Source organism: Aphis gossypii, chromosome 2, assembly GCF_020184175.1.
Source record: "Aphis gossypii isolate Hap1 chromosome 2, ASM2018417v2, whole genome shotgun sequence".
In the NCBI taxonomy this organism is placed as follows: domain Eukaryota; kingdom Metazoa; phylum Arthropoda; class Insecta; order Hemiptera; family Aphididae; genus Aphis; species Aphis gossypii.
The window spans coordinates 16,926,639-16,950,984 of NC_065531.1; the positions used below are offsets into that span (position 1 = coordinate 16,926,639).

General features: G+C 27.7%; 2 protein-coding genes and 1 pseudogene across 3 annotated transcripts in view; all 3 read left to right on the forward strand.

The window, feature by feature from the left end:
* Positions 1 to 17,454, forward strand: part of LOC114127441 (protogenin B-like) — a 40,130-nt gene extending 22,676 nt beyond the window's left edge. The window contains exons 2-18 of the mRNA XM_027991677.2: positions 2,611 to 2,828; positions 6,272 to 6,371; positions 8,375 to 8,528; positions 8,599 to 8,667; positions 8,737 to 8,984; positions 9,053 to 9,198; positions 9,294 to 9,453; positions 9,518 to 9,898; positions 10,030 to 10,185; positions 10,254 to 10,445; positions 11,681 to 11,841; positions 11,982 to 12,123; positions 12,592 to 12,850; positions 12,917 to 13,047; positions 13,122 to 13,309; positions 13,381 to 13,908; positions 13,991 to 17,454. Of these exons, the coding sequence (XP_027847478.2) occupies positions 2,611 to 2,828; positions 6,272 to 6,371; positions 8,375 to 8,528; positions 8,599 to 8,667; positions 8,737 to 8,984; positions 9,053 to 9,198; positions 9,294 to 9,453; positions 9,518 to 9,898; positions 10,030 to 10,185; positions 10,254 to 10,445; positions 11,681 to 11,841; positions 11,982 to 12,123; positions 12,592 to 12,850; positions 12,917 to 13,047; positions 13,122 to 13,309; positions 13,381 to 13,908; positions 13,991 to 14,161 (3,404 nt within the window). The 3' untranslated portion in view covers positions 14,162 to 17,454. The remainder of the gene's footprint in view (positions 1 to 2,610; positions 2,829 to 6,271; positions 6,372 to 8,374; positions 8,529 to 8,598; positions 8,668 to 8,736; positions 8,985 to 9,052; positions 9,199 to 9,293; positions 9,454 to 9,517; positions 9,899 to 10,029; positions 10,186 to 10,253; positions 10,446 to 11,680; positions 11,842 to 11,981; positions 12,124 to 12,591; positions 12,851 to 12,916; positions 13,048 to 13,121; positions 13,310 to 13,380; positions 13,909 to 13,990) is intronic.
* Positions 8,397 to 24,346, forward strand: part of LOC114127434 (uncharacterized) — a 291,174-nt pseudogene continuing 275,224 nt past the window's right edge.
* LOC114127445 (myosin light chain alkali) lies at positions 20,947 to 24,131 on the forward strand. Of its 2 annotated transcripts, XR_003592680.2 has the most exons (7): positions 21,001 to 21,156; positions 22,196 to 22,220; positions 22,310 to 22,447; positions 22,548 to 22,715; positions 22,844 to 22,930; positions 23,114 to 23,231; positions 23,979 to 24,131. XR_003592680.2 is itself a non-coding variant. In XM_027991685.2 (6 exons), exons 1-6 carry the CDS (start codon positions 21,154 to 21,156, stop codon positions 24,038 to 24,040), a joined length of 483 nt encoding a protein of 160 aa, XP_027847486.1. In that variant the 5' UTR covers positions 20,947 to 21,153; the 3' UTR covers positions 24,041 to 24,131. The 2 variants fall into 2 exon arrangements, 1 of the variants encoding a protein (XP_027847486.1); XM_027991685.2 differs by lacking the exon at positions 23,114 to 23,231 and having other exon boundaries at positions 20,947 to 21,156.

Sequence of the window (24,346 nt, forward strand, 5' to 3'; positions counted from 1 at the left end):
TTTATATGCGATTATTTTACATTGTATAGTGTATACTTATATTTTCCTTTGTATGCTGTTATAGTAGACTAGGTATATATCAAATATACATGTGTCGCGGTTGTAAACCATTGATTGTGTATTATTTCTCGTGTACCTATTTCTGTGTAATAGGTCGAATTAATTGACCTGTTATATAATCATATTTTAATAAAAATGATCGATAGTATAAAAAATTCATCCTAGTTGTACTACGAGCATAGTATAAGTGAAACTAGTGGGGATCTTAAGGGCCTCGCCCTCTAAAACTACTTGGTCTATACATAAAAAATTAGAAAGAAGAAAACTCATTAATAGCGTACTTGATACCTAAATACTTTTGTTAAAATTGATTATTAAAATATTTAATAACGTGTTATAGGTAAATTACTAAAAGTTAAAAATTGGAAATCACTATTAGGTACTGAAGATGTTCTAAGTTTCTAATGTTTCTTAAATATGAAAGAAATAGTTGTAAATAATTGTTCATTAGTCATTAAATCCAATTTTACGTTATCATAAAAAATATTCAAAATTTCACAAAACCACGTGATGTACCTACACCTATACATTTTTTATCTCTATTGTGTTAAATAAGTTTAAGTAGGTACTACTCAGTAATTATTCTCAGCCTTTTCCTATAGGGGGATGAAATGTATATGTTGTATGTTGATAAATAATTCTTTATATCGATGGATAGGTATTAAGATATATTATATAGATCACAGAATATACAAAAATAGAAGTGTTACACACAAACTTTGATCGTTGACTGACAAAATATAAATATTATAAATATTTCATATAGACTGGCATTGCAAGAGAAATCATACACCTATATACGACAAATATCGTACAATTAATTTAAATCTATTGTAATGTAGGTATTATGTCTTTTAGGACGTAGTGGTCATTGTTGCCTCTACTCGGATTGTAGTGATCCATTACGACAAAGACCAATAAAAACCTTATAGTATAATAATTTAATTCTATATATGCAAATCTAAAAAATAAGATTATTCTACAAATTAATAAATCATAATAATTTACGATAAAAATCTACTCCTTAATTAATATTTAACATTGATAGATGAAGATAATTTTTTTAATTTTACCCAATTTCCTATATATATATAGTCGACTCTCGGTAACTCGAAATTCAAGGGGAAAAAAATCGACTTAACCAAAAATGTCGAGTTATCAAAAACGTTTAAATAATTTTTACATTAAAGAAATAAAATAAAATATGTTTTCTTACATTCTCATTTTTCTGTCAAGTCATGTTGAACCCATTTTAATAAACAGAATTCTATATTACAGTATTCTCCTGGTTTCATTTTTTCCAAGTTGCCAAGTTTAAATAAAGTTTTCAATTAAATTTATTAATTTTAAATTAAATATTTTTAAAATAACATCTTTATTTTTTATTATTGTAGACAATGTTCTCGCTGGAATTACAAAATCTTTGGCTATTTCATGTTTTTTCTTTTTGTCTTTTTCAATAATTTTAAACAAGTTAATTTTTCTGCCAGTAATAATGTTTATTTTCTTTTTGAGCCATAATAACCACTGTATTAATACTGTTACACACGATAAATGATTGAACGAACAGATGACATAAAACTTAACTGAAATTTATTGTATGGAGTTACTATAATACCAAAGTTTAAGTTACAAATATTTATTTGTCTCTAATGGTCAGGTTTTACATAACAACTCATAAATGAAAAATAATCGCCTTGATAAACTATTTTTAGTACTAAATTTGGATAAGAAAACTCGAGATATCGAAAATTTGTCAAATTAATTTTCGAGTTAACAAGATTATTTAAACATTAGGTGTTATTGTTATTTGAAGGGGAATATTAATTATTCGAGATATCGAGAATTTCGAGTTATCAAGGTTAGAGTTACTGAGAGTCGACTGTATTTATGTATGTATGAAAATAGATATATTTTTAAAAACGTAACAATTTAGCTTCCCGGAAAATAACCTTTCTATACAATAAATTGTATATGTATCAATGTATAATAATTTTTAACATGACTAAAAAATTAAAATAAGCAAATTACCTTTTTTCCTGTTGGAACTGAAATGTCCTATACTCTGTTCAACAAGAGAATGATATATCAATTTTGCACATCCCCACGTGACGCCTTATATTTGATACCAGTTTCACTTTGTCGCGTAACTTTGTATTTTATTGTTTGGCAGAATTAGTATTACTGGATATAATTACCGACACGCGTATAAAAAAGAGTATGTGTGGGGATATGACAACATCATTCCCTCTTGGCACACCTCTGGTTATTTTTGAAACTATTTTTTTTTTAAATCTTTGAGATGTGAAAATGTGGTGAAAAACAAAATTAACTTTGTGATAATTTTCCAGATTTAGTAAGAAAATTAATTTTAAAATAGGTATATTCTCAAGAATAATTTTATTCTATTGTAATAATTTTTAAAAGTCACTATGCAATTAAGTCAACTATACACTTTTAAAAATCACATAATATGTGATTGATTTTAATATTCCCAAAAAAAAAAAAATCTAACTATTTGTATAATTTATATTTTAATTAATTAAATAGCACGAGCGGACATGACGGCCGACATTGGATCAGATATAACGTGGATCACCGAGCCACCCGAGGATGGCGTTGCGGTCCGCAGTAAGCCTTTTACGTTACAATGTCATTCAACCCTGCCTAATGCCACGTATCTATGGATGTACAACAATCGCACTTTGGATCTAGTCAATGACTCGCGCCGCCAGATTCTTCCCAACGGCTCTCTGTTTTTCAAAACCGTAAGCAATTTTTTTGTTTCAGGAAGTAATGGGCTTGATAATTTATTTAGTTTCTTTATTGTATGCGTATTGCCTACAGAGGATTTATACATATATAAATGCACTAAATATGTTTGAAAACCTTATAAAATAATAAAATATATGTACGTACTCGTGTAGTTTAATATTATATTCTATTGTATAAATAACCGCACTCGCACAGCATTATAATTTGTATCAATCGGATACATGGCATAAATGTATGTATTCAATATTGTTTGTACTTCAAGTGCATTATTCGTATTCAATTTCAGAATCTTTCATAAATTATAATTTACAGGGTGTTTCACCTATAAATAGTACGCTCATTCACATTTTCCTCTTAAATAATACATTTAATTTCAAGTTTTTGGAAAATGTAGTTCTTAAGTATTTATACTAGAAAATTTAAATAATTTGAATTTGAATAAATTCATTATTAAAGAAAAATAGCAGCAGTATGTTCGTTGAATAACTTTGTATACCTAATATTAAATAGATTAGTTTATAGCGTTTATACCACTAACTAAATCGGGGGCTAGACGTGCTTACTAATATAAAATAAAAGCGCTAATACACTTATTGCTAATAATATAATATTATTTATGATTAATAATATATAATAAAAATTAATAATTTTACTATAACTGAGTATCTGATATACAAAAATAAATAATACGTGTGTATACATTCATTACAATCTACTTTATATGTATAACTGAATGTTATCTGAATATAATTGGCCACTTCACTTTGTCGATACCAAATAAATGGAAAGTTGTGGAAAATGAACTCTGAACAATATCAAAAAAAAAAAAATCAATGTAAAATATGCAAATAAAATATTTGTTTTAATTTTTTCTAACACCGATTATATGCTGTTTTCCTATTATTATTTATTATACACATTTTAAACTAACATTCCATTGAATATTGATGTTATTAAACCCACAATTAGTTGTTCAATCGTTGAGAGATAAAAATATGTATGAATAAGTTATAGGTAGGTTGCTCGGAAATTAAATTGGTCACTGACCCGTGTAACTATAATTTATGGCTTGTATAGTATTGATGGATCTAAATATTACTAATATAAAAATAAAATTCCTTTTTATTTTTTTAATGCCTAAGGAAAATAAGCAGTTTTACAATTGAAAAAAAATCCGATGATTCTATAAAAATATTTGTGTCATTTGTAGTAATTTTCCATTCCTAAAACACACTAAGGTACGATTAAGTCACACTGTACAGTGTACATGTCTTTAGAAAAATTTACAGAAGATCCGACGAGAATTTATTATTTATATATATATATATTGTGGTATTACTTAATCAGTTTATCATTTTTTAACTCGTAGTCTTAAATAGTGAAACAAATCCAGGGACAATATGTTTACGATGTGTTTTTTACATAACTTATATGTACCTTTCAACATTTTCGTATTGGTCAATGCTAATGGAAAATAATTATACTCATATATCATTTTCATTCACCTTTTATTACTTAGGACTTTCTATCTAATCATATTCTGGTGTAAAAATGTTGTTTGAGCTGTTTAATTTAGCATAACTTTCCTAATAAGCCATTATTTACAATTTTGTCGATAAAAAAAAATAATTTTTATCACAGTTAAACAATTATTTTTACAATCAAGTCATTAACACAATTAAATAAATGTTATTATGTCTTTAAAATAATTTAAAGTACCTGCATATTTATTATTCATTGTGTTGGGTTTAAATAAGGTAAACCGAAAAAGTATTTAAGCCTCCTTCAATTTATTTCAAAATCAATTTTCGAGTATTTTTTGATTGATAGATGAAAATTGAAAGAAAATCACGATTGAAAATAAACATTATGCCTTAAGAGTATACGGACACACGACACACTCAAAATTTTACCCATTAGCTGGTTTTTTATATTGTTCACAATTTTGTGCGTAAAGGAGTTGCCGTAAATTTAAAAAATACATTAATTTGTGCGCAAATGAGTCTTCACCCGCGTTTGAGCCTATAATAAGTGAGGTCATTAGTTCATAGTTTTCACAGTGTGATAAAAATAAAATCGTCGTCATATGAGTCAAACACAATATAAACTTTATTTTATTTAACAATAAGCTCTTATGTGGTAAAAATTATATTAATATTTCTATAGGTAGGTAAGTATACTTATATTTGATTTATAATGCTTGTGTATGTGTATTAGAATTATACATTTATAGTATCATATATTTTTGACTTTTGTGTAGGTACTTAGTATATGTGAGTAGGTACTAAAGGTCTGCACGGGCCGATAATTTACAGCCCGGCCCGACCCGGTAATATTTTTTGACAGCCCGGCTCGGCCCGGGAATTGTTTATTGTGAGTAAGCCCGGCCCGATCCGGCCCGACAATATTTTTTGACAGCCCGGCCCTGCACGGGAATTGTTTATTGTGAGTAAGCCCGGCCCGATCCGGCCCGACAATATTTTTTGGCAGCCCGGGCCGACCCGGCCCGTTAAAATTTTTAGAAAGCCCGGCCCGGCCCAGGAATAGTATTTTCCATTTGGTGAGGAAGCCGAACCATGTACGTTTGGTTCGTAATTTTAAAAACTGCTCGGCCAGGATATTTAACACATTTAATACAAAATGTCTGGCGTACGGGAGCTTAGCACCTCTCCCGAAAAAAAATAATTTTTTAGCCTAAAAGCCCCCCTAAAAATATTAAACAAAAAATTTTTTATATTGGTGAATTTCTTATGTAGAAGCCCGGCCCGCCCGCCTTTGATGTAAAGGAAGTCCGGCCCGGCCCGCCTTCCATTTAGGGAAAGTCCGGCCCGGTCCGGACCCGTAAATTTTGTCCTATTAAAGGTCCGGCCCGGCCCGTCTTGCATTTTATAGAAACCCGGCCCGGCCCAAAGCCCGTCCGGGCCGGGCCAATTTCGGACCGGGCTGGGTAAGCCCGGCCCGTGCAGGTCTTTAGTAGGTACTTACTTATGCTCTACTAGTGAATGTTTTTTCTCGAAACTTTTAAATAATGAATAATTTCATTGTTCCGTAAATTTTCGTGGGCGTTGAATTTGAATAGGTACCGAGTGACATATTTTTTTTTAAATAGAGCTTTGTACAGTGTACAGTGTATAGTGTCAAAGTATTGTCTTTTGAATGGCACAAATGCTATTATTATACGTCGTCAAAATGCAGAAAATTGTTAATTAATATCAATTACCGCCCCTGGTAAAGTATAGAAAAATTTGTCATTTTATTATTAGTTATAGAACTCCCGTGATGGGTATGCTATAATATGGTATCACTTATTTTATTATATAATTCTATACGTTTATATTTTTATATTATAGTTTATTGTATACGTTTTCAACTTAATAATTGGAATTCGTTATATCTCATTGATGTCTATATTTATATATATCATTATAATTTATAGGTGGTGAACAGAAAAGGTGGCGACGCGGGATCTTATAGATGTATAGTACAAACGCCCACCGGTGCAGTTTCCTCAAAAACAGTTACATTACTCACAGCAGGTAAATATTTCGATTTGATTTTTTTTTTTTAATTTTAAACATTATTGTCGACATCGCGTTTTGTTTTCACATTATTATGCTCTTTGGCTTAACTCCACATCGTCATTGTCGGATATATATTTGGCTATATTATGAACTATGGTTATATCATTGATTATAAATACTATAGTATTTATAATTAATGGTTATATGTTATATACTATGTTTATAATTTACTATGTATCTATATTATATGAGATTGAATGGTTTTTAAACTTTGATTTTGTTTTCTACGGGTACGTAAAAATACAATTTGAATGTACGGGTTTCATTATTACCATTATAAGAAGTCCACGTGTAGCGCTCGATCGTAACGATTCTCGGAATGTGACAAGAAAATTCGAATTTTTTTTCGTAATTTATTTTTCTACGCCGTTTTACGTGACTCGTAATAATGCGATGTTAGTGATTGACGCATTATGTACGTTTCCAATTATTATTTTTCACGTTCAAATCGTGTACACTAAGCGCTTAATATTAAGTCACGTAAAAAATATAATTCAATACATTCCCATTTTCGTCAACTAACAATTTGTTTTCGTCTCGCTTGATTATTTTAATGGTACGTGACACCGAGTCAGTTTGTACACGAGTAGTTGGAACGTGTATAATGAGACGCATACTTTTTTGCGGTAACGTGGTGGTGTATGGCTGTTCTAATTGAGTTATAATTGCAGATTAGTGTTGTAATGGTTTATTCATTTGTTTACTATTACCGTTTATAGAATTTTACGAATTCCTTATATCTTTTTACTAGTGTCAAATAATTATTTGTTTAATTAAAATTAGCTAAAATTATTTTATAATTTTGTTGTGTTCTTAATTTTGTATTAATTCACTGAATTTGATAAAACGGTGGACAATATCAGATTATTATTTGTGTCGTCCGGTAGGTTGATAAAATAACCATGAAAAATGACCCAGAAATAAAATTTAATGAAAAAAACACACAAAAAAATAAAACCCTAGGAAAAAATTTACGGGAATGAAAGTCCATGCGAGTTCCATAAAAATTTTCGTGGACCTCTACATTTCCAAGTTATTATCAATATGCTTTGCAACATACATAATATAACCTTTGTAACATATTTTTTTACAACCTTTATTTGATTTTATAATGTCCATAGTAAGTACAAAAAAAAAATTTAACTTTAGATTTACTGTAGGGTCGGTATTATTGTAGGTACTAGATATTACCTCAACAACCAAATGTACCTTAATGGAGAACCTACTACATATTTTTAAGTACTGAAATATCCATTTGAATGGATAAAGTATAGTTAACTTAATTAATATTGGTTAGGTTAGTAGTGTAGTACCCAACAATATAAATTAAATAAAATGTCAAAATGCTTATCACTAGCAGGATAATAAAAATGAAATTCATTGATAGGTATATTGTGATCCATTCCTCTTGTGTAAACTATTAGATAAGATTAAACTTAAACAAAGAAAAAGAAACAAATAAGAACATCAATGAAATGTTAAGTTCATAAAAGTAATTTAAATTTTTTTTGTGTGAGCTTTTTTCTTATTGATTTTTTCTATGGGGTTTTTTTCATGCATTTTCTTCTGGGATTCGTATTGTCCATTGAAATATAATATTTTAAACATTGCGATTACATATTATAATTTTATATTTATTTTATTAAAAAAATAAAAATAAGTAATAAACTAATGAATAAGCACAGTAATTTAGTGTTTCAGAAATGTATCGAGTCTTAAATTTAATTTTATAGTCCGAATATTAGATTTTTTAAAATTTTTATTTATGATTTTAGTTTTGTGTACACATACTTAAATTTAGCTGTTTGAAGAGAAATTTCTTAAAAATAAACAATAATTTATCTTCAATTAATATTAACAATTATTATTATTAACTTAATAAATCTATTTCTTATTGTATTTGTATACCTATGTAGAAGTTTAACAAAATGATTAATTTATATGTATATTTATTTCAGTAATTCATGACTTTGATGTACATCCATTCAATGTAACAGTTAGTTCAGAAGCTAGTCGTTCTGTTATTCGATTTAACTGTCATGTGAATTCCGTTCCTTTAGCAACTATTATGTGGCAGAAAAATGGAGTTGCCTTGTCCAGTAACAATAATAAGTAATTATTAATAATATTAACAAATTAATTTTTGTTCTTGTATTAATTTTTTTTTTTTTTTTGTGTTAAGGTTTGTAACCAAAGTTCCTGGTGTACTATATATTAAACAAGTTAATGAGAATGATGCTGGCGAGTATAGGTAAATAATAAAATATTAATCAAAGATATTACTTCATTGGTTAATTAAATTTATAAAATTTTAACTTAGATGTGTGGGAAAAAATCAACTATTGAATAAAACAAAATACAGTGAAGTTGGTCATTTGGTTGTCAATAAGATAAATATTGGTGGATCTTCTGGATCACAATCGGGTCTTCAAAAATTAGCATTTATTTCGCCGAATGTTTTCAACACAAATGTAAAGTATGTGACTGAAGGTGATAATGTAACATTTGAATGTGTGGCCACTGGTGTTCCAATTCCTCAGCTCAATTGGTCATTTATAAACTCTACAGGTAAATTATAAACATTAAAACAATTTCATTAAATTTATGCTAATTATAATTTTGGTTATTGTGTTTAGGATACCGACATAATACTATACTTAATGATGAAGAGACTTCTGTCAACATATTAAGTTTAACAAGAGTAAGTTCAAAGGATTCGGGAATATACACATGTCATGCATTACAATCTATGACAGGATGGCCAGATATGCCACGTGCTCAAGTAATATTAAGATTTTTTATTAAGTAGCTTTTTGAGTTTTTTTACTTATTTATAGTGGACAATAATAATATGTTTGTCTTTTTCTTGTTTTATAGAATTTTCGATTAGAAGTGATGACACCTCCTAACATCATTATTCCACCAGAAACACAAACTATGCCTATAGCAAATACTATTCGCTTTAGGTGTGTAGCTGAAGGTAATCCCACTCCTAATATAACATGGTATCACAATGGTCAACGTTTAAAATTAAATGGTAAGCAAATAAAAATTTGATAGTAAATTGGCTTAAGTTAATACGTTATTTTGTTTTACTTTAGGCCGTATAAAAGCCAAGAGCAAACAACTTTTATTAGTTAGTAATACAGTATCAAGTGACTCTGGATTCTATCAATGTTTTGCCTCTAATCAATATGGGACTGTATGGGCAGGAGCAATGCTCAATATTAGCTCATCTCCATTTGAACCTTCACCACCTATTAATATCAGCTGCCGTACATTATCTTCTTCTCAAATTCAAGTATCTTGGCGAAAGTCTCCAACAGATATCCCTGATGATCCACCTATCCTTGTTCGCGATGATTCTACACAACTTGGTTCTTCCCATAGTGGTGTGCAATCATCATCATCATCTGCTACTGTGTCTACAGATATTTCAAATAAAGTATCCAGAGCATATTCAATACACTATATGCCTACAGGTACTATATTTTATTTTAATTTATTTCTTATGAACACAGATTTTTTTTATTTATTAATTTCCTCATAAATAAATAACATGTATATAAAGAATATATTTATTCCTTCAATTTAACCACATTTTGAATTTCAGACGGTGGAGAAGAAACACAACAAGTTAGTGTAAACCATTCTATTATTGTAGAAAAATTGAAACCATACAAAAACTACACTTTTTATGTACGAGTCTATAATGGTAGATCTGGATCTGATCAGTCTGAAAAAGTCACTTGCAAAACTCAAGACGGAGGTATATACATTTATTATAAAAATCTTAGTAATTACTCGTTTAATTAAAAATGTATTTGTTTCTCATAGCGCCACAAACAGTTCCAGAATTAATTGTTACTCCTCTTAGTCCAATTTCATTACATGTAGAATGGGCTGCAATTAATGTAAATTTGGCTAATGGTGCAGTCACTCAATATCAAGTAATGTGGAAGCGATTACATAGTTCATCTAATTACATTCATTTTTTACCTAATGATGCCAGACAATATACAATAACAGGTAATTCACGTATTTTTTTCAATGAAATATAAAACTGAGGTTTTTATCCAAGAATTAGTCAGAACCCTTAAAAGACCGTTAAAGTAAAAGTTAAATGTATTCAACACTTCAGAGATTGTACACTGTATCATTACTGCACTGACTAGTTGATTGCCTCCAGATTAAGAGTAATACATTATAGTTGATAAAGTGACAAAAAAGGGACAGTATTATTATTAATATTGTATCATCATATTTAACATTTCTTTTTTAATTCTATATTGTCAATCATACATACTCAATATAATTTTAAGCACATTTAGTAATATAATACGGTACTGGTTTGCTATTTTGGATTGTTATGTTATATACTAGAACCTAACCTAATCTGGCGCTTGCAACGCTCATAGCGGTAGATAATCTAATTCAATGCAAACAGAATGTAATTAGGTTATTTGTGCAAAAGTCATCTTACTTGGAACTGAGTATAGTCTATTTTAATTATAAAATATGTGGTTTACAGTTGGTATTAATTGTATTGATTTCAGTAATACTACATGAAATAAATGGTTGTTTAAAAAATAAATATATGTATATATATTTATAAATATTCTTTAAATTGTTTTGCAAACATTTTAAATAGTTGATTATAAGTTATGCTAATCGACATAACTTGAGCACAATTAAACTGTTGTTACCTATATTGAATTGTACCTTCTGATGTCTGATAGCAATTTTTTAAATTTTTACTTGAACAATGGTGATATACATTATTCTATTCTCTATGTCAAATTAGATGATATTTAGGCGGTTAAACCGTATATGAAATGAATTTTAAAATAAAATGTGTTTTTGCAATGGTTAGAAGAACAAAAATATATTTGTTTTCACAATTTTAATTATTTGTATAATCTGTAAAAATATTTTTTCAAAAATTATTTCTACTTTTTTTTTTTTAGTAGAACTTTTCAATATTATTTAAGTAAAAAAAATATTTATTATTCGGTTAAGAGGTCTGAGTACTACTGAAAATGTCAAAATATATTTTTTTGCCCTAATTCTAGTTACTGTTATCATCTTTTTTTTAAATGGCCTCACTTAAATTTACTTGTAGCATTTAATATTGGAATATTTCTATAAATTTTACAGCTTTACTCTTTTAGTGTGATAAATTAATATTTTTGTTTTTTCATAGTAATTTACTTTAATGTTTAACGTTATTAATAACAGTTTTATTTTTTATTGCCGGGTTTTAGGACTGAAGCCAGGAGAACAATATGAAGTGCAAGTATTAGGCGCAACACAAAATGGATTACCTAACATTGATTTTTCGTGGCATTTAATTGAGTTGCCGAGTATTAATCCTATTTTGCCGATACCTATTTTAATGTTTAGCATTGACCGATCAATTATAAGGGTATGTTGTGTTTTAATATCTATAGAATACTAAATAAATTCAATATTCTTGGAAAATGTGATAATTTATTTTAGCAAAATATTTTAAAATTTAAAAATAATCTGTTCAACTTTTTTTTATTAAATATTATTTATTTACAGCTTTCTTGGCTTGTCAATGACCAATCAATTAAATTTGATTCATTTAAACTAATGTATCGTACTACTAGCCAAACAAACCAGTCAGTTATGTTACTGCATACACTCAGACCAGACACAAATCATCATATGATACATTATACTAGTAAGTCATTTTTAGTAAAGAGAATGTTTGTACATTATTTGTGTTCTCTTTCTTTTTAACCTACCACATTATATCAAATTTGAATTTAGCAATACTAATTTTGTATTGTTAGCTTTAATATTAGAATGAATTGACTTAGTATCACATTACATAAATGTAAGAATATTATTATTGCATCTTTGTGCGTGTCATATTATAGGCTTTTGTTGATGTTTTAATAAAATACAAGTATACTAATATGTTATTTTATTATTATGTTCATACATATATATTTATATCTATGACATGTGTGCTATCTTATGTTAGTTTTATATTATTATGAAGCACTCTAATATCAAAGCTAACAACAAAATATTGATTCAAATAAAATCAAATTTGCTATTTTACACGTGCTTCAGAGATAGAATATAAATAGTGCGCAAACATCCTTAATTAAATTTTTAATTATCATTAATTGTGATTTTTTAGGTGATTTGGATGTTTATGAAGTCCTATTAAACTGTATATCTGAAAGTGGTGAAGGCAAATCAGCATATAGAACTATAGCAGTAATGTCTGATATGTTGTCACCACCATCTCAGATCGAAGCTGTTGCTACATCACTTCAGACATTGAATTTGTCGTGGGTTTCTTTGGATTTTGTTGATCCATCTTCTTTGGTATTTGTTATTAACTATAAACCAATATCTAATTTTTCTCAGAACTCTACTACAATTTACACTGATACGTAAGTAACACATATTATATTTTTAATTTTGTAGACAATTATATTATTTAATTTTATGTTTTTTAGAGGTGTATTTTCATTTGAACTAGCAGGACTTAAACCTTATAGTTTGTATGAAATAAAAATAGCAGTTCAAGATAAAAATAACAGAAAAAGTGAATTCAGTCAAAAGATACAGATACGCACACTTCAAGGAGGTATAAAAAATTTAAAAAAATGTTGATGTTTTAATTTATATATCTATAAAATAAATAATATTTTTACATTTTAGTTCCTGGTATAGTTGAACAAATAGAATTACAATGGATAAATACTAGTACTGTTCGTATAACTTGGGTAGAGCCAATAAAATCAAACGGTGTGATTATGGGATATTATGTTTCTTATACATCCGAACTTCACATTCCACCTACATCCTGGATACAATTAAATGTCTCTCGACATAAAAACTCATTAGATGTATGTATTTAATGTTTTAACTTTATTTTTGAACTACAATATTTATCATTGACTTTAATCTTGTGTCATAGTTGATAGATTTAAACAATAACACTCAATACTTCTTTATGGTACGTGCTGCTACTGATGCTGGATTTGGTCCACAAAGTGGAATATATACCATTACACCATTAACTACACTTATTAATCCACCAGTTAATTCTAAATATCCTGCCAATTCACCAGCATTATATATGGAAGATCAGCAGCTATTAGGTATAGTGATCGGTTGTGTGATTGGAGTTTGTTGCATACTAATATGTACTACAAGTATTGTGTTGAAACGTCAATGTGTGAAAGCTGAACGAGTACGAGATCCCCAACAAAACTCAATGGGTACCGACGTGGCTTATTGTGCTCAACATCTACGACCATTTACTATTGATCGTGATCATCATGAGGAAAGTGTTCCCTTAAACGATGTAAATTATATTACTCGGCACATTGATGGAAGAAGTCGATACTCAAATAACATGTCTGGCATGGCTTTGCCACTTCTTGATCAAAGTAATCCAGGAGATCATGACATAACAAATGTCCACATCATTGAAAACCCTCAGGTGAGTTTACTTTGTAACATTATTGGTTAAAACTATCATAATACTTTTAAACTAATGTCTTATATATATGCATATATTATAGTGTACTGTTGATGTTGATGGTTATGATGTGGACAGTCTGTTAAGTGAATCAGCTGAAGGTGGTGCAGGCACGGAAGAGTCTGGTTGCAGTGACCAACTAGCTAAGAGCCATAAAGGTGGTGGTGATTCCAGTGTGGTTGATGATGGATTTCATGAACATGTTGTGAGCTAAACAGAATCTTAGGTAATGGTATAAATGATGTGCCAAAACCAAGACAGAATAATAACTTTTTTTGTATTCCCTGAGATTTACTAAAGTCTGTATTATTTTTTTATACTTATACAATGCATATTATAAATTTATAACAAACATCACCCAAAATAAAAGAAATGTTTGGTTTTTACTGACATCACATTACGCATGTTATACCAACAACATAAATCATATTGGATTTAACCTCAGAAAGGTTATGTAAGCCACTGTTAATTATTTTATTATTATTATTATTATTATTATTATTCTTATTATAATGACCAATGACCATGTATGACTACTCAAAACTTTTTTTTTATGTTTTCTTATTTTCTTCATTTTATTAATAATATATACTTTTTAATGATTTCTTGACATTTCGATCCTTAAAATTAGAATTAAAGATTTTTAAAAAACATCGCCTCCAATTTTTACCATTTTTCAAATTATTTTTTTTTTTAGGATTCATGAAAAAAGTGAGATACATATGTATATTAATAAGATATTGTTAACATAGTTTATAAGTGTTTTCCTGAATATTATATCTATATTTTTTTTAGAGTATTTAGTTAGTAGGTTTCATTGAACCTCTCAAATATAGTACAAATAATACATATTTTATATATTTATGATCTTCTGAGTTCTATCAAAGATTTTGGTATCAAATAACTATTGCTATTTTTGGATTTTTTTTTTATGTTTGTTTCATTTATATGTATATCTTAAGTTATGCATATAGTGTCCATCCCCTTAACTACAAGCCAATTGCTTGCCAATTACTTCAGTAACTAATGTTTACCAGTATATAATCTATTATGTTTTAGCTTAAAGCTGAATATTGTACATAGTAATAATAATAATAATAATAATAATAATAATACTATTACTATAAAATATAAAAAAGTTAAGTCAAAAAAATTAATTTTTTACATTATAAAAGTTGAACTTAATTTACAGTTTTGCTGGTATATTTTATATTATTAATTAATGTTAAATTTTGTTTGTTAATTGTTTAATTTACAACAATATATATATGTATATATATATATATATTATATAAGTAGTTCCTATTCCCCTGAATATTTTACATTTTGAACAAGAGAAATACTTACAATGGAACTTTTTCTTTAGAGATATAATAATGGATCTCAAATGGCGCTTACGGTTTAAAAAGTTCTTTTGTATATTGTATTAATCTATACACGTATAAGTCAATTACATTATCATAGATATTCATTCTCTTGACACATTCCAAACAGGTTGTGATTAATTTATCTCATTATATATATATATATATATATATATATATATATAATATATATATATATGTGTGTGTGTGTGTATAAAAGTATAATGTATGTACATGTGTATTTATATTATATTTATTTCAATCTCCGGTTATATTTTTACAACATTTATGTACTTAGTGTATATTTTATACATACTATTTTTATTATTCATTTTATTATTTTTTTGTTACATTTTAAGAAGTAGGTACAAAATATTTTTTAAGTTACAATGCTTAAGTTTTTATTTATTTATTTCATTGTTAAGTTTATACTTGCCAACATTAATTTTCATTAAAAAAAAAAGCAATTATGAAGTAAGATGTTTTTTTATGTTTACTTATTAAATTTATATTACTATGAGTGAACTAAAGAAGTGATCATGAAATAACCTATGGTTTTCATTACAACGATGATTATAATTATGTAAAATATAATGATACTTCACAAGTACCTGATAGTTTTATTAAAAATGTAATATAACTCATACTTATATATTTTGTAAATTGTGTTGAATCTATATAAGAGATCTATACACAATAATAATAAATAAAAAAAAAAATAAACTATTATTGCTAATTTATTTATAAACATTTTAAATTAAGCCAAGGTATTTGTATATTTTTTGATTATTAATGTTTATTATCATAGGTAGTTAATAATCAATAATTATAATAGCATAGCTGTGTTTAAATGTGTACAAGCTGAACTCAATTTTTTTTAAAATTTCAGTGAAATTTATAATAGCCTATTTTGGTGCTCTTTGAAAATTCTGGAATTTAAAAAATAAAACCAATATAAATGTATATTATTTTGGCACTTTTGTCCAATTTTATTTCTATACCAACAACAATTTGTCAGAATATTTTATTATTATATAATTATATTGCAATGTTTAAAAATTTTTAATTCAAGTTTCTGTTTGTTTAAAAAAATATATTTATATATAACAATACAATTACATGTATTATATTCTTGTTCGAACAACATTTTTTTTTATGAAATCTTGGTACATTTTAAACGTATTTTTGTATGGTAGCTATTAGTAAGTTAAAAATTTTCAGGGCCTTTTTTTTTGTAGGTCATCAAAAGTATACTGTTTTGAATTTATGGTAACTAGTTCTAAGTGTATGGAAAAAGCTCATATTTTAAGGTGCTTCAATTAAAAATTAAAATAACTTTTTTTTTTTTTGTAATACACAAGTGTTCATACACAAATATATTTATATAAATACCATATATACACGTGAAGACTGCCACAATTAAAGAAAATCTGATTGAAATATTATTTTGTACAATAGTTAACATAGATTTATATTATATTTGCTCCACATTTTTCAACTCTAATTGATCTGTTTGTATGAGAATAAATAGTACAAAGTTTTTTCAATATCTGTTAAAAAAATTATGGTAATATGATATTATGATCTATATTGATATACTTGTTTTTATTTCACTACAAATAAATCTGTTGTATGACTTTTCCGCTTTGTTATTTTGTAATTATTTGTTATCGCGTTAAAATAAACTAATATTTTTATGTGAGTTTGGGCTCTGCAACACATTTCACCCTAAAGCAATAATGCTGTCAAATTTTTTTTTTTTTTTTTTATCTTAAATGTATGTTAATCCCTTATTTTGTCAAATTTAATTGATATTTGCTGTAATATGCATGATATATTTTTCAACATTATACCAGCGCTGATATTTACATTGTAGTATTTCGATAAGAATTTTGTATTTATGTTTCTTGATTACAGTTATAATACATTTATTAACTACTTAGGTACCTCATTAGATTAGTAAGTCGTTGCAGTTTAATTTGTTTTATTATTATTATTATTAATATTATTTGACGTTAATTGTACCTATTTGAATTGAGTTTATATGTTCTTGTGTGTTGTACAATTAGTACATCGTTTATATTTTAATTAAAATTAAAATTATATAAATTGAAAAAAAAAATATATATATATATATTGTGAATTTGCAAATACTTTATTTATCCCTACAACATTATTGTCATGATACTTAATGTTATTGATTTAAAGGAAATTATTTTCCATCATTGAAGATACAAAATTTTGTCATTAGGGTATAAATATTTAAAATTTCAATAGGGCAATATTATCAAAAAATGTCTCAAATTTTTTCCACCACCAAAAATCAAGTGTCATGTGTCATATAATAAAAACCTTTTTAAAATAGTAATAAGCTAATATTAATCATTGTAAATAACACCATCATATAGCTCTCGTATCTTCTAAATGTACATAAAGTTTAACAAGTAACTTAGAAATGAGAGTTTATTGATTTTATTGATTTTGTATCAACAGAAAGTTGATTCTATCTAGCCTTAAATTTATAAATTAAAGTTTATTTATAAAGTATTGGTTTATTATAAAATCATTGATTATATATAATTAATCTAGTATTTATAAGCAATGATAGAATGTCCTAACCTACCTAGATTTCTTTTTATCCTTTGTGTTATCTCAACTGTGGTGGAGACTGTGTTAGTATTACTTCCACCTTAGTTGCATGCCTGTATACATGTACATAATGTAACATAAATTATTAACAGTTTATATTAAACTATTAAAGGGTCTGCACTCTGCAGGTAGATGGTAAAAACTTGCTGACATTTGTAGAGATCGATTTGACTAAGAACTTTGCGGTCTAATCGAAGTTTGCCACTTTTGAAGCATCGTATTAACGAATTAACGTCCAATTTTCTCAAGTCTAGTTCCGTCTAAATCTCATGCAGGATCTGCCGCGATTGTTTTCTCGCCTGTAGTATTAATGAAAAGGCATAAGAGATTTGGTTATTGGCGGCATCTTCGATACTACCGTTCCAGCGATAGAATCCAGTTTCATTTTCATCTAAGCCGCCTTTCCGAGTTGTCTTGCACGCTTTTGTTCCTTATTGACAGACAAGATGTCCTTTATCGACTTGTAGTCAGTTCTAGAACACTTTAAGATTCTTTATTTTTTTTAACAGAACATATTACCTATACTTCTCTCATTCTCTATTACATGTAATGCAACTTGAGACATTGGTACATATAGATTAATAAATTAAAGTTTGTTTTGAATTTATGCTTTTGTTTTTTTCTCTATAAATATATAGGAAGGTAAGAAATTTGTTAAATTTAATATTTTTTGAATTTTTTTTTTCTAATAGGTACTACAGAACAACTTTTTTTATAAGTTTATATTTGTCCCAAGTTGGAATTGGTATTGGAAACATGATTTTTAAGCATTCTTAGTAGACTGGATTAAGTTGTAGCACCCTACATACAACTTATAGGACAAAAATAAAAAAATGTATTTAGGTAGCACAAACATTTTTAAAGCTAAAGATATCAAAGAGCAATCCAAGAGTAAACGTTTGACACTAAAATCAAGATTGTAGTTATCTTGGTTTAGAAGTTATGCAATCTGTAAGTTCCAAAACTGTCCCAAGTTGTAGCATTTGACGGTAACTGAAGTTCTCGTTTAAAAAAAGAGAAGTTTGTTTTGCATCAGAATTATAAAATATAAAAATATTTAAACCCTTAAATTACATAAAAAAATAAAAATATTTAAAAAAAAAATCCTTATTCTTTGGTACTCTATTCTATACTTGGAAATTAAAAACAATCGAAATTGAATAAATTCATTGTTGAAAAAGAAAATGAATTTGAGTATTTCTAATGAATCATCCTGTATAATTCTGGAATATTTACGGTCCGCTGCTTGGTTATTTATATATTTATAAACAGAGCTACAAATAGGCGTGTACTATCCGGTGCCGCTACGCAAAATCAGTTATTATTTTTTATTAGTTATTACTTATTAAAGTTACCTACGTATATTATTCTAATCAAATTATAGCATTGTCTTTACAATAATTCTAAATATATATTACATGATTATTAAAATGCATAGGCTATGATTTAATACAATTTAATGAAACATTATTTTTAAACAATTCAACTACAAATAAGTTAGATTTGAATTAAAATAAAAAGTTATGGGTCATGGGTGTAGGAATGTGAGGAAGGTTTTTCTAAGCTTTCAGCTCAAATATTATAGAATTAGTTTCCTACAGATCTTCAATAGATATTATTTATGACTTTTGTCGTCACATACATACAATACACTATACATAGACAGAATTTATTGTTTATGTTATACAAATTAAAAAAGTTCAATTTTTTACCAAATACAAAAAAGAACAGTTAAGAACTTATAATATAAAATATAGTAGGTATACTATACTAGGTGAATTCTATACTTTATACATTTATAGTACCATTTGTTTATGAATTTAACTCAAATATAGGTAGATACAAAAATCCATAAAAAAATGTTAAAGTATTTTATAAATTGTGTTTAAATTTATTATCACTAGACTAATATTTTTTTCATAAAAATAGTACTATAGCTGGTTAGGTTAGGTAAGGTAAGTTTTCAAAACATTTTGATTTCTAAAAATTGTTTTTATTTACATATAATAAAGGTATAAAGTATAAACTCGTACTGTTTATCAAATTTGTTTAAATTTTATAAAGTAATATGTTTATTTTTATTGATTTTTTTTTTCATTAATAACAACGAGAGTGGCTAGATACTGCATATTCTTGTAAATAGAAGAAATAAAAACTACCTATCAAATATATCGATATCTATTTCGTATGTCAACATTTTCAAAATTCTGCTTTAGAATTTAATACTTATAGTTAAATAAACAAAAAAATGCTTCCTTCACTATGAGTCTAATATAGTCCGAATAGTAGGTAGGTACCTATATAATAAAATAATAGCTGTAAATAATTTAATTTTTTTGGGTTTTTCGTAAATTACCAAATTACGATGTGTACGTATCATGAAATATTATATTGAAAAGTGATTTTATATATATATTTTTTTAGAAGTATCATGTATAGATTTCTTTTAACTATATTCCTACCTACTTACTATTTTATTATGTAAATAAATAAATGGGAACGGAAAATACTCTATAGGTTAGGTTACCTGTTACTTGTATTTACTAGGTAACAGGTTAGGTAATAATAAATATATATTTATGTTATTATCTAAGATCTAAGAGTAATATTTAATACGGTGTTCTGAAATTTATTACTTTTGCAATTTTTTGTAAATGTTTGATAGAGATATTATAACTGATATAAGGTTTTCTGAGTCTAGAAAAAATGTCCTCGTTTTGTGAATTGCAATATTCGACGATAATATATCTTAACCACGATTTTGTAGATCTGTAGGTATTTATTCATAAGTTCACCTCGAATCCTACTTTATCTATATGGTTGTAATCAGGTATTTAATATTATCATAATATCATTAAATATATAACAATGTGACGTCTACTTGGTGGTATGTGAGGCTCTCGAGCGCATAAAATAATATAATATTGTACCGGCCGTTCTTTTTTCCCCATAAAAGTACAACGGGACGGTTTTAGTTGCAACATGATATTGGCAAACGACGGATAGTGGCTTCGAAAATAAAACGTTTATAAATAGAATTGAAGTCGTAAACGTCGGTGGAGGGGTGGCTGTGGCCGAGCAGCGGGTCAGCAGCCGAGGTGCACTTCAGTCGATATTCGTTCGCATCGTCTTCCGAGGATACACGCGCGAACCGAACACAGTCCATTCACGATTTGAATCCGCACCTGTCAAAATGGTAAGTCCATATTTATATTTTTATTAATAATAAGTGCCCACAAGTCACAATGTCTCCAAATGACTTGAACTGTGATTAAGGTGTTTTTTTAAGGTAGTTGTTGAAGTCAGCTGATTGTCTGAGCTACTTAGGTATTAGGTAGAAAAAAATGAATATATAATAAGGGGAAAAAAATTGAAATTGTTATAGGCTTATAAGGAAAAAAAATACTTAATTAACCAATTTATTTTAAACTGAATAGTTAAAATGAATATTTAAAAGCAGAATGGACTTTTTATTTTTTTTTTTTTAATAATTATTTTTATTTTTAAATTATTTATTTTGAATTATTTCACCTTTACAGTTAAGATATTAGGTATGTACCAAATAATATTAGGAAATTGGGTAAACATTAAACAAACTATTATAATAAAACTACTATACAATAAGCAATAATAGGTACTATAGATAAAACAGTTTTAGACTCATAGTACATCAATACATAATTATTTATAATTTAATGTCCACACTATTTAAGTAGGTATGCATTTTTTTACTTTATAGTTAATAATAAAATCTAAATTTAGAATTGTTTTTTTAACTGATGTCGAAAACTTGCTTCTTTGCTAAGAAACATAATTTTTATTAGGAATATTTATTCGTTTTTAGTTTGCAATTAAATAGTTAAAATTTTAACTAAAAAACGTAATAAATAATATATTTGAGAAATTATTATATATTGTATTTGAATATTAAAATGTATAGGTACTATTTAGTAATTTTAGATGTATAGATACAGGGCACATTATAATACATAGTGGGTATATTTAGTTGATTTACGAATTTATTATAAATTGATAAAGGTTATAAGAAGAGAATTTAAAATAAAATTATAAAATATCTTTATAAATAGTGACAGTATAAGATAAACTTTTCCTAAAAAATAAATTATTATTTAATTATAATGATTTTAGGAGATATGTCTTTCTGCCTCAAACTGTCAAATGTTTATATATAGTAATCGTTCTAAACGCTTATTGTTTTTTATTTTTCATTACAGGAATTGTCCAAAGACGACATTGAACGTAAGTACTAAATTACATACATTAAAAAATAATAATGAAACATAGATGAATACATAATATACGTGTACCTTTAATTTATCAAATTTTAGGCGTGAACTTCGTCTGGGGTATCTACGACAGCACCAATGAAGGTGTCGATGCCTTCTACTTGGGCGATCTGCTCCGTGCTTTGGAAATGAACCCAACTTTGGCCACCATCGAAAAGATGGGTGGAACCAAAAAGAAGGGTGAGTGTAAATTGATATTTTAGATAATTTACGTGAATCATACAATGCCTGATTAATGAAATAATAATATACTAATGACACGTATATTTTACATGGGCAGGCGAAAAGAAATTGATGGTGGATGAGTTCTACCCAATTTTCGCACAGGTGATTAAGGACAAGGACCAAGGAGTGTACGAAGATTTTATTGAGTGCCTGAAACTCTACGACAAAGCCGAAGACGGTCACATGATCGGTGGTGAATTGACTCACATTCTCCTCTCTTTAGGTAAGAGTTTAGAAGTACCGAGTTGAGCCTATAATATATTTGTATTCGAACGTTTTTTTTAAATATTATGCCTCACCCATAATGATCTCCTGACCTGTTTTTATTTTTATGTCTGTTTGCGGTTGCAGGAGAGAAATTGTCCGACGCAGAACTTGATGAAGTCGTCAAGGACTGCATGGAGCCAGAAGACGAAGACGGCATGATCCCATATGTCCGTGAGTAATCTATTTTCTTTCATAAAAGCGTATTATTATAATATATTTAATTTATATTATGTAAATATAAATTACGTTTCCAGTGAGGTGTCAAACAAAAGTTTGTATACCTACTGGCAATGCCCGTCTACCAATACTATTCTTATACCTACCTAAAAACTACCTTGATCAAATGTTTTTCAGCGTTTGTAAAAAAAGTGATGGTTCGCCTGAGCGACATGAAATAAATTCCATTTTAAACGTTTAACGTAAAAAAAAAAAAAAAAACATTAAAAAATTTAAACTACCCGGACCATTATCCGTAAGTGTAAAAAATCGTTTTGAAACGATACGTTGTGACGTCATTGCGATTTCTCTGTTCAACGTAAACTGCTTTTAAAATATATAGTGCGTACATGTTGTGAGGTAACGGACTTTGGTCTTGCGCCACTTCTGTTATTAGTTATTTGCTTTCGCCGTCGGTTTCCAGCCGATTGTGGACATTTATTTCAAACGTGTAACGGACGTATCATAAGAATTCACTAACAACATGAAATAATGCTTTAAAAATATTGCACTTCTTTTCCTACGGCAGCCGTTGAAGGAATTTTTTATATTTTCATTTTGATTGTAGCGTGTAAAATACTTACTTTTAATAAAAGTTTGATTTCTTATATATCACGGACAAGCAGACCTGCATATTTTTGAAGAGATAAATAATTTTTTGCTATTATAATATAATTAGGCTTAAGGTGTAATTTAGACGCTTTTATTTTAAAACTGCCGCGGATCGTGTTGTTATGACAAACGGTGCGTTGTATAATATCACCGTAAACATAGTTTGTGTAATAGCTAATGCTATTACTGTACTGACCGGACCGCGACTCTATAAATATAAATTTGTTTTTCACGCACATTTTGCGATTGTCGCTGTCAGTCCGCTTTTGCTTCGTTGGCTTTTTTTTTTTTTTTTTAATACAGTGTTGCATTGTCCATGATGCGATATTGGTCTATTTTTAGAAAGGACTTTATTTTAAACTTGGCTTCGTCCACTTTTTTTTCGTTTCAGCGTTTCTGGCCAAAGTTTGCGGAAAGCCCGTACCGGCCGACGACAACCCGTTCAACAAGTAAAACCACCGGTGCATCGCTCCGACAAAAGCAAATACATGTTATTATTTATTTATTATTATTATTATTAATATAATTATAATTATTATTATTATTGTTATTGTTGTTTTCTGCACCCGCTCGCCCATCGTTCGATACGATCATTAGTTGTATTGTTACAAATGATTTACGATGTTTTTGTAAGAAATTACATTATTTGATTTAAATATCATACGGACAATGGATGATAATAATAAAAAAAAAATTTTTAAATGATAATGCATTGGAAATCTGACTTGTTTAAAATTCCTAACACGTGACGCTTGTGCT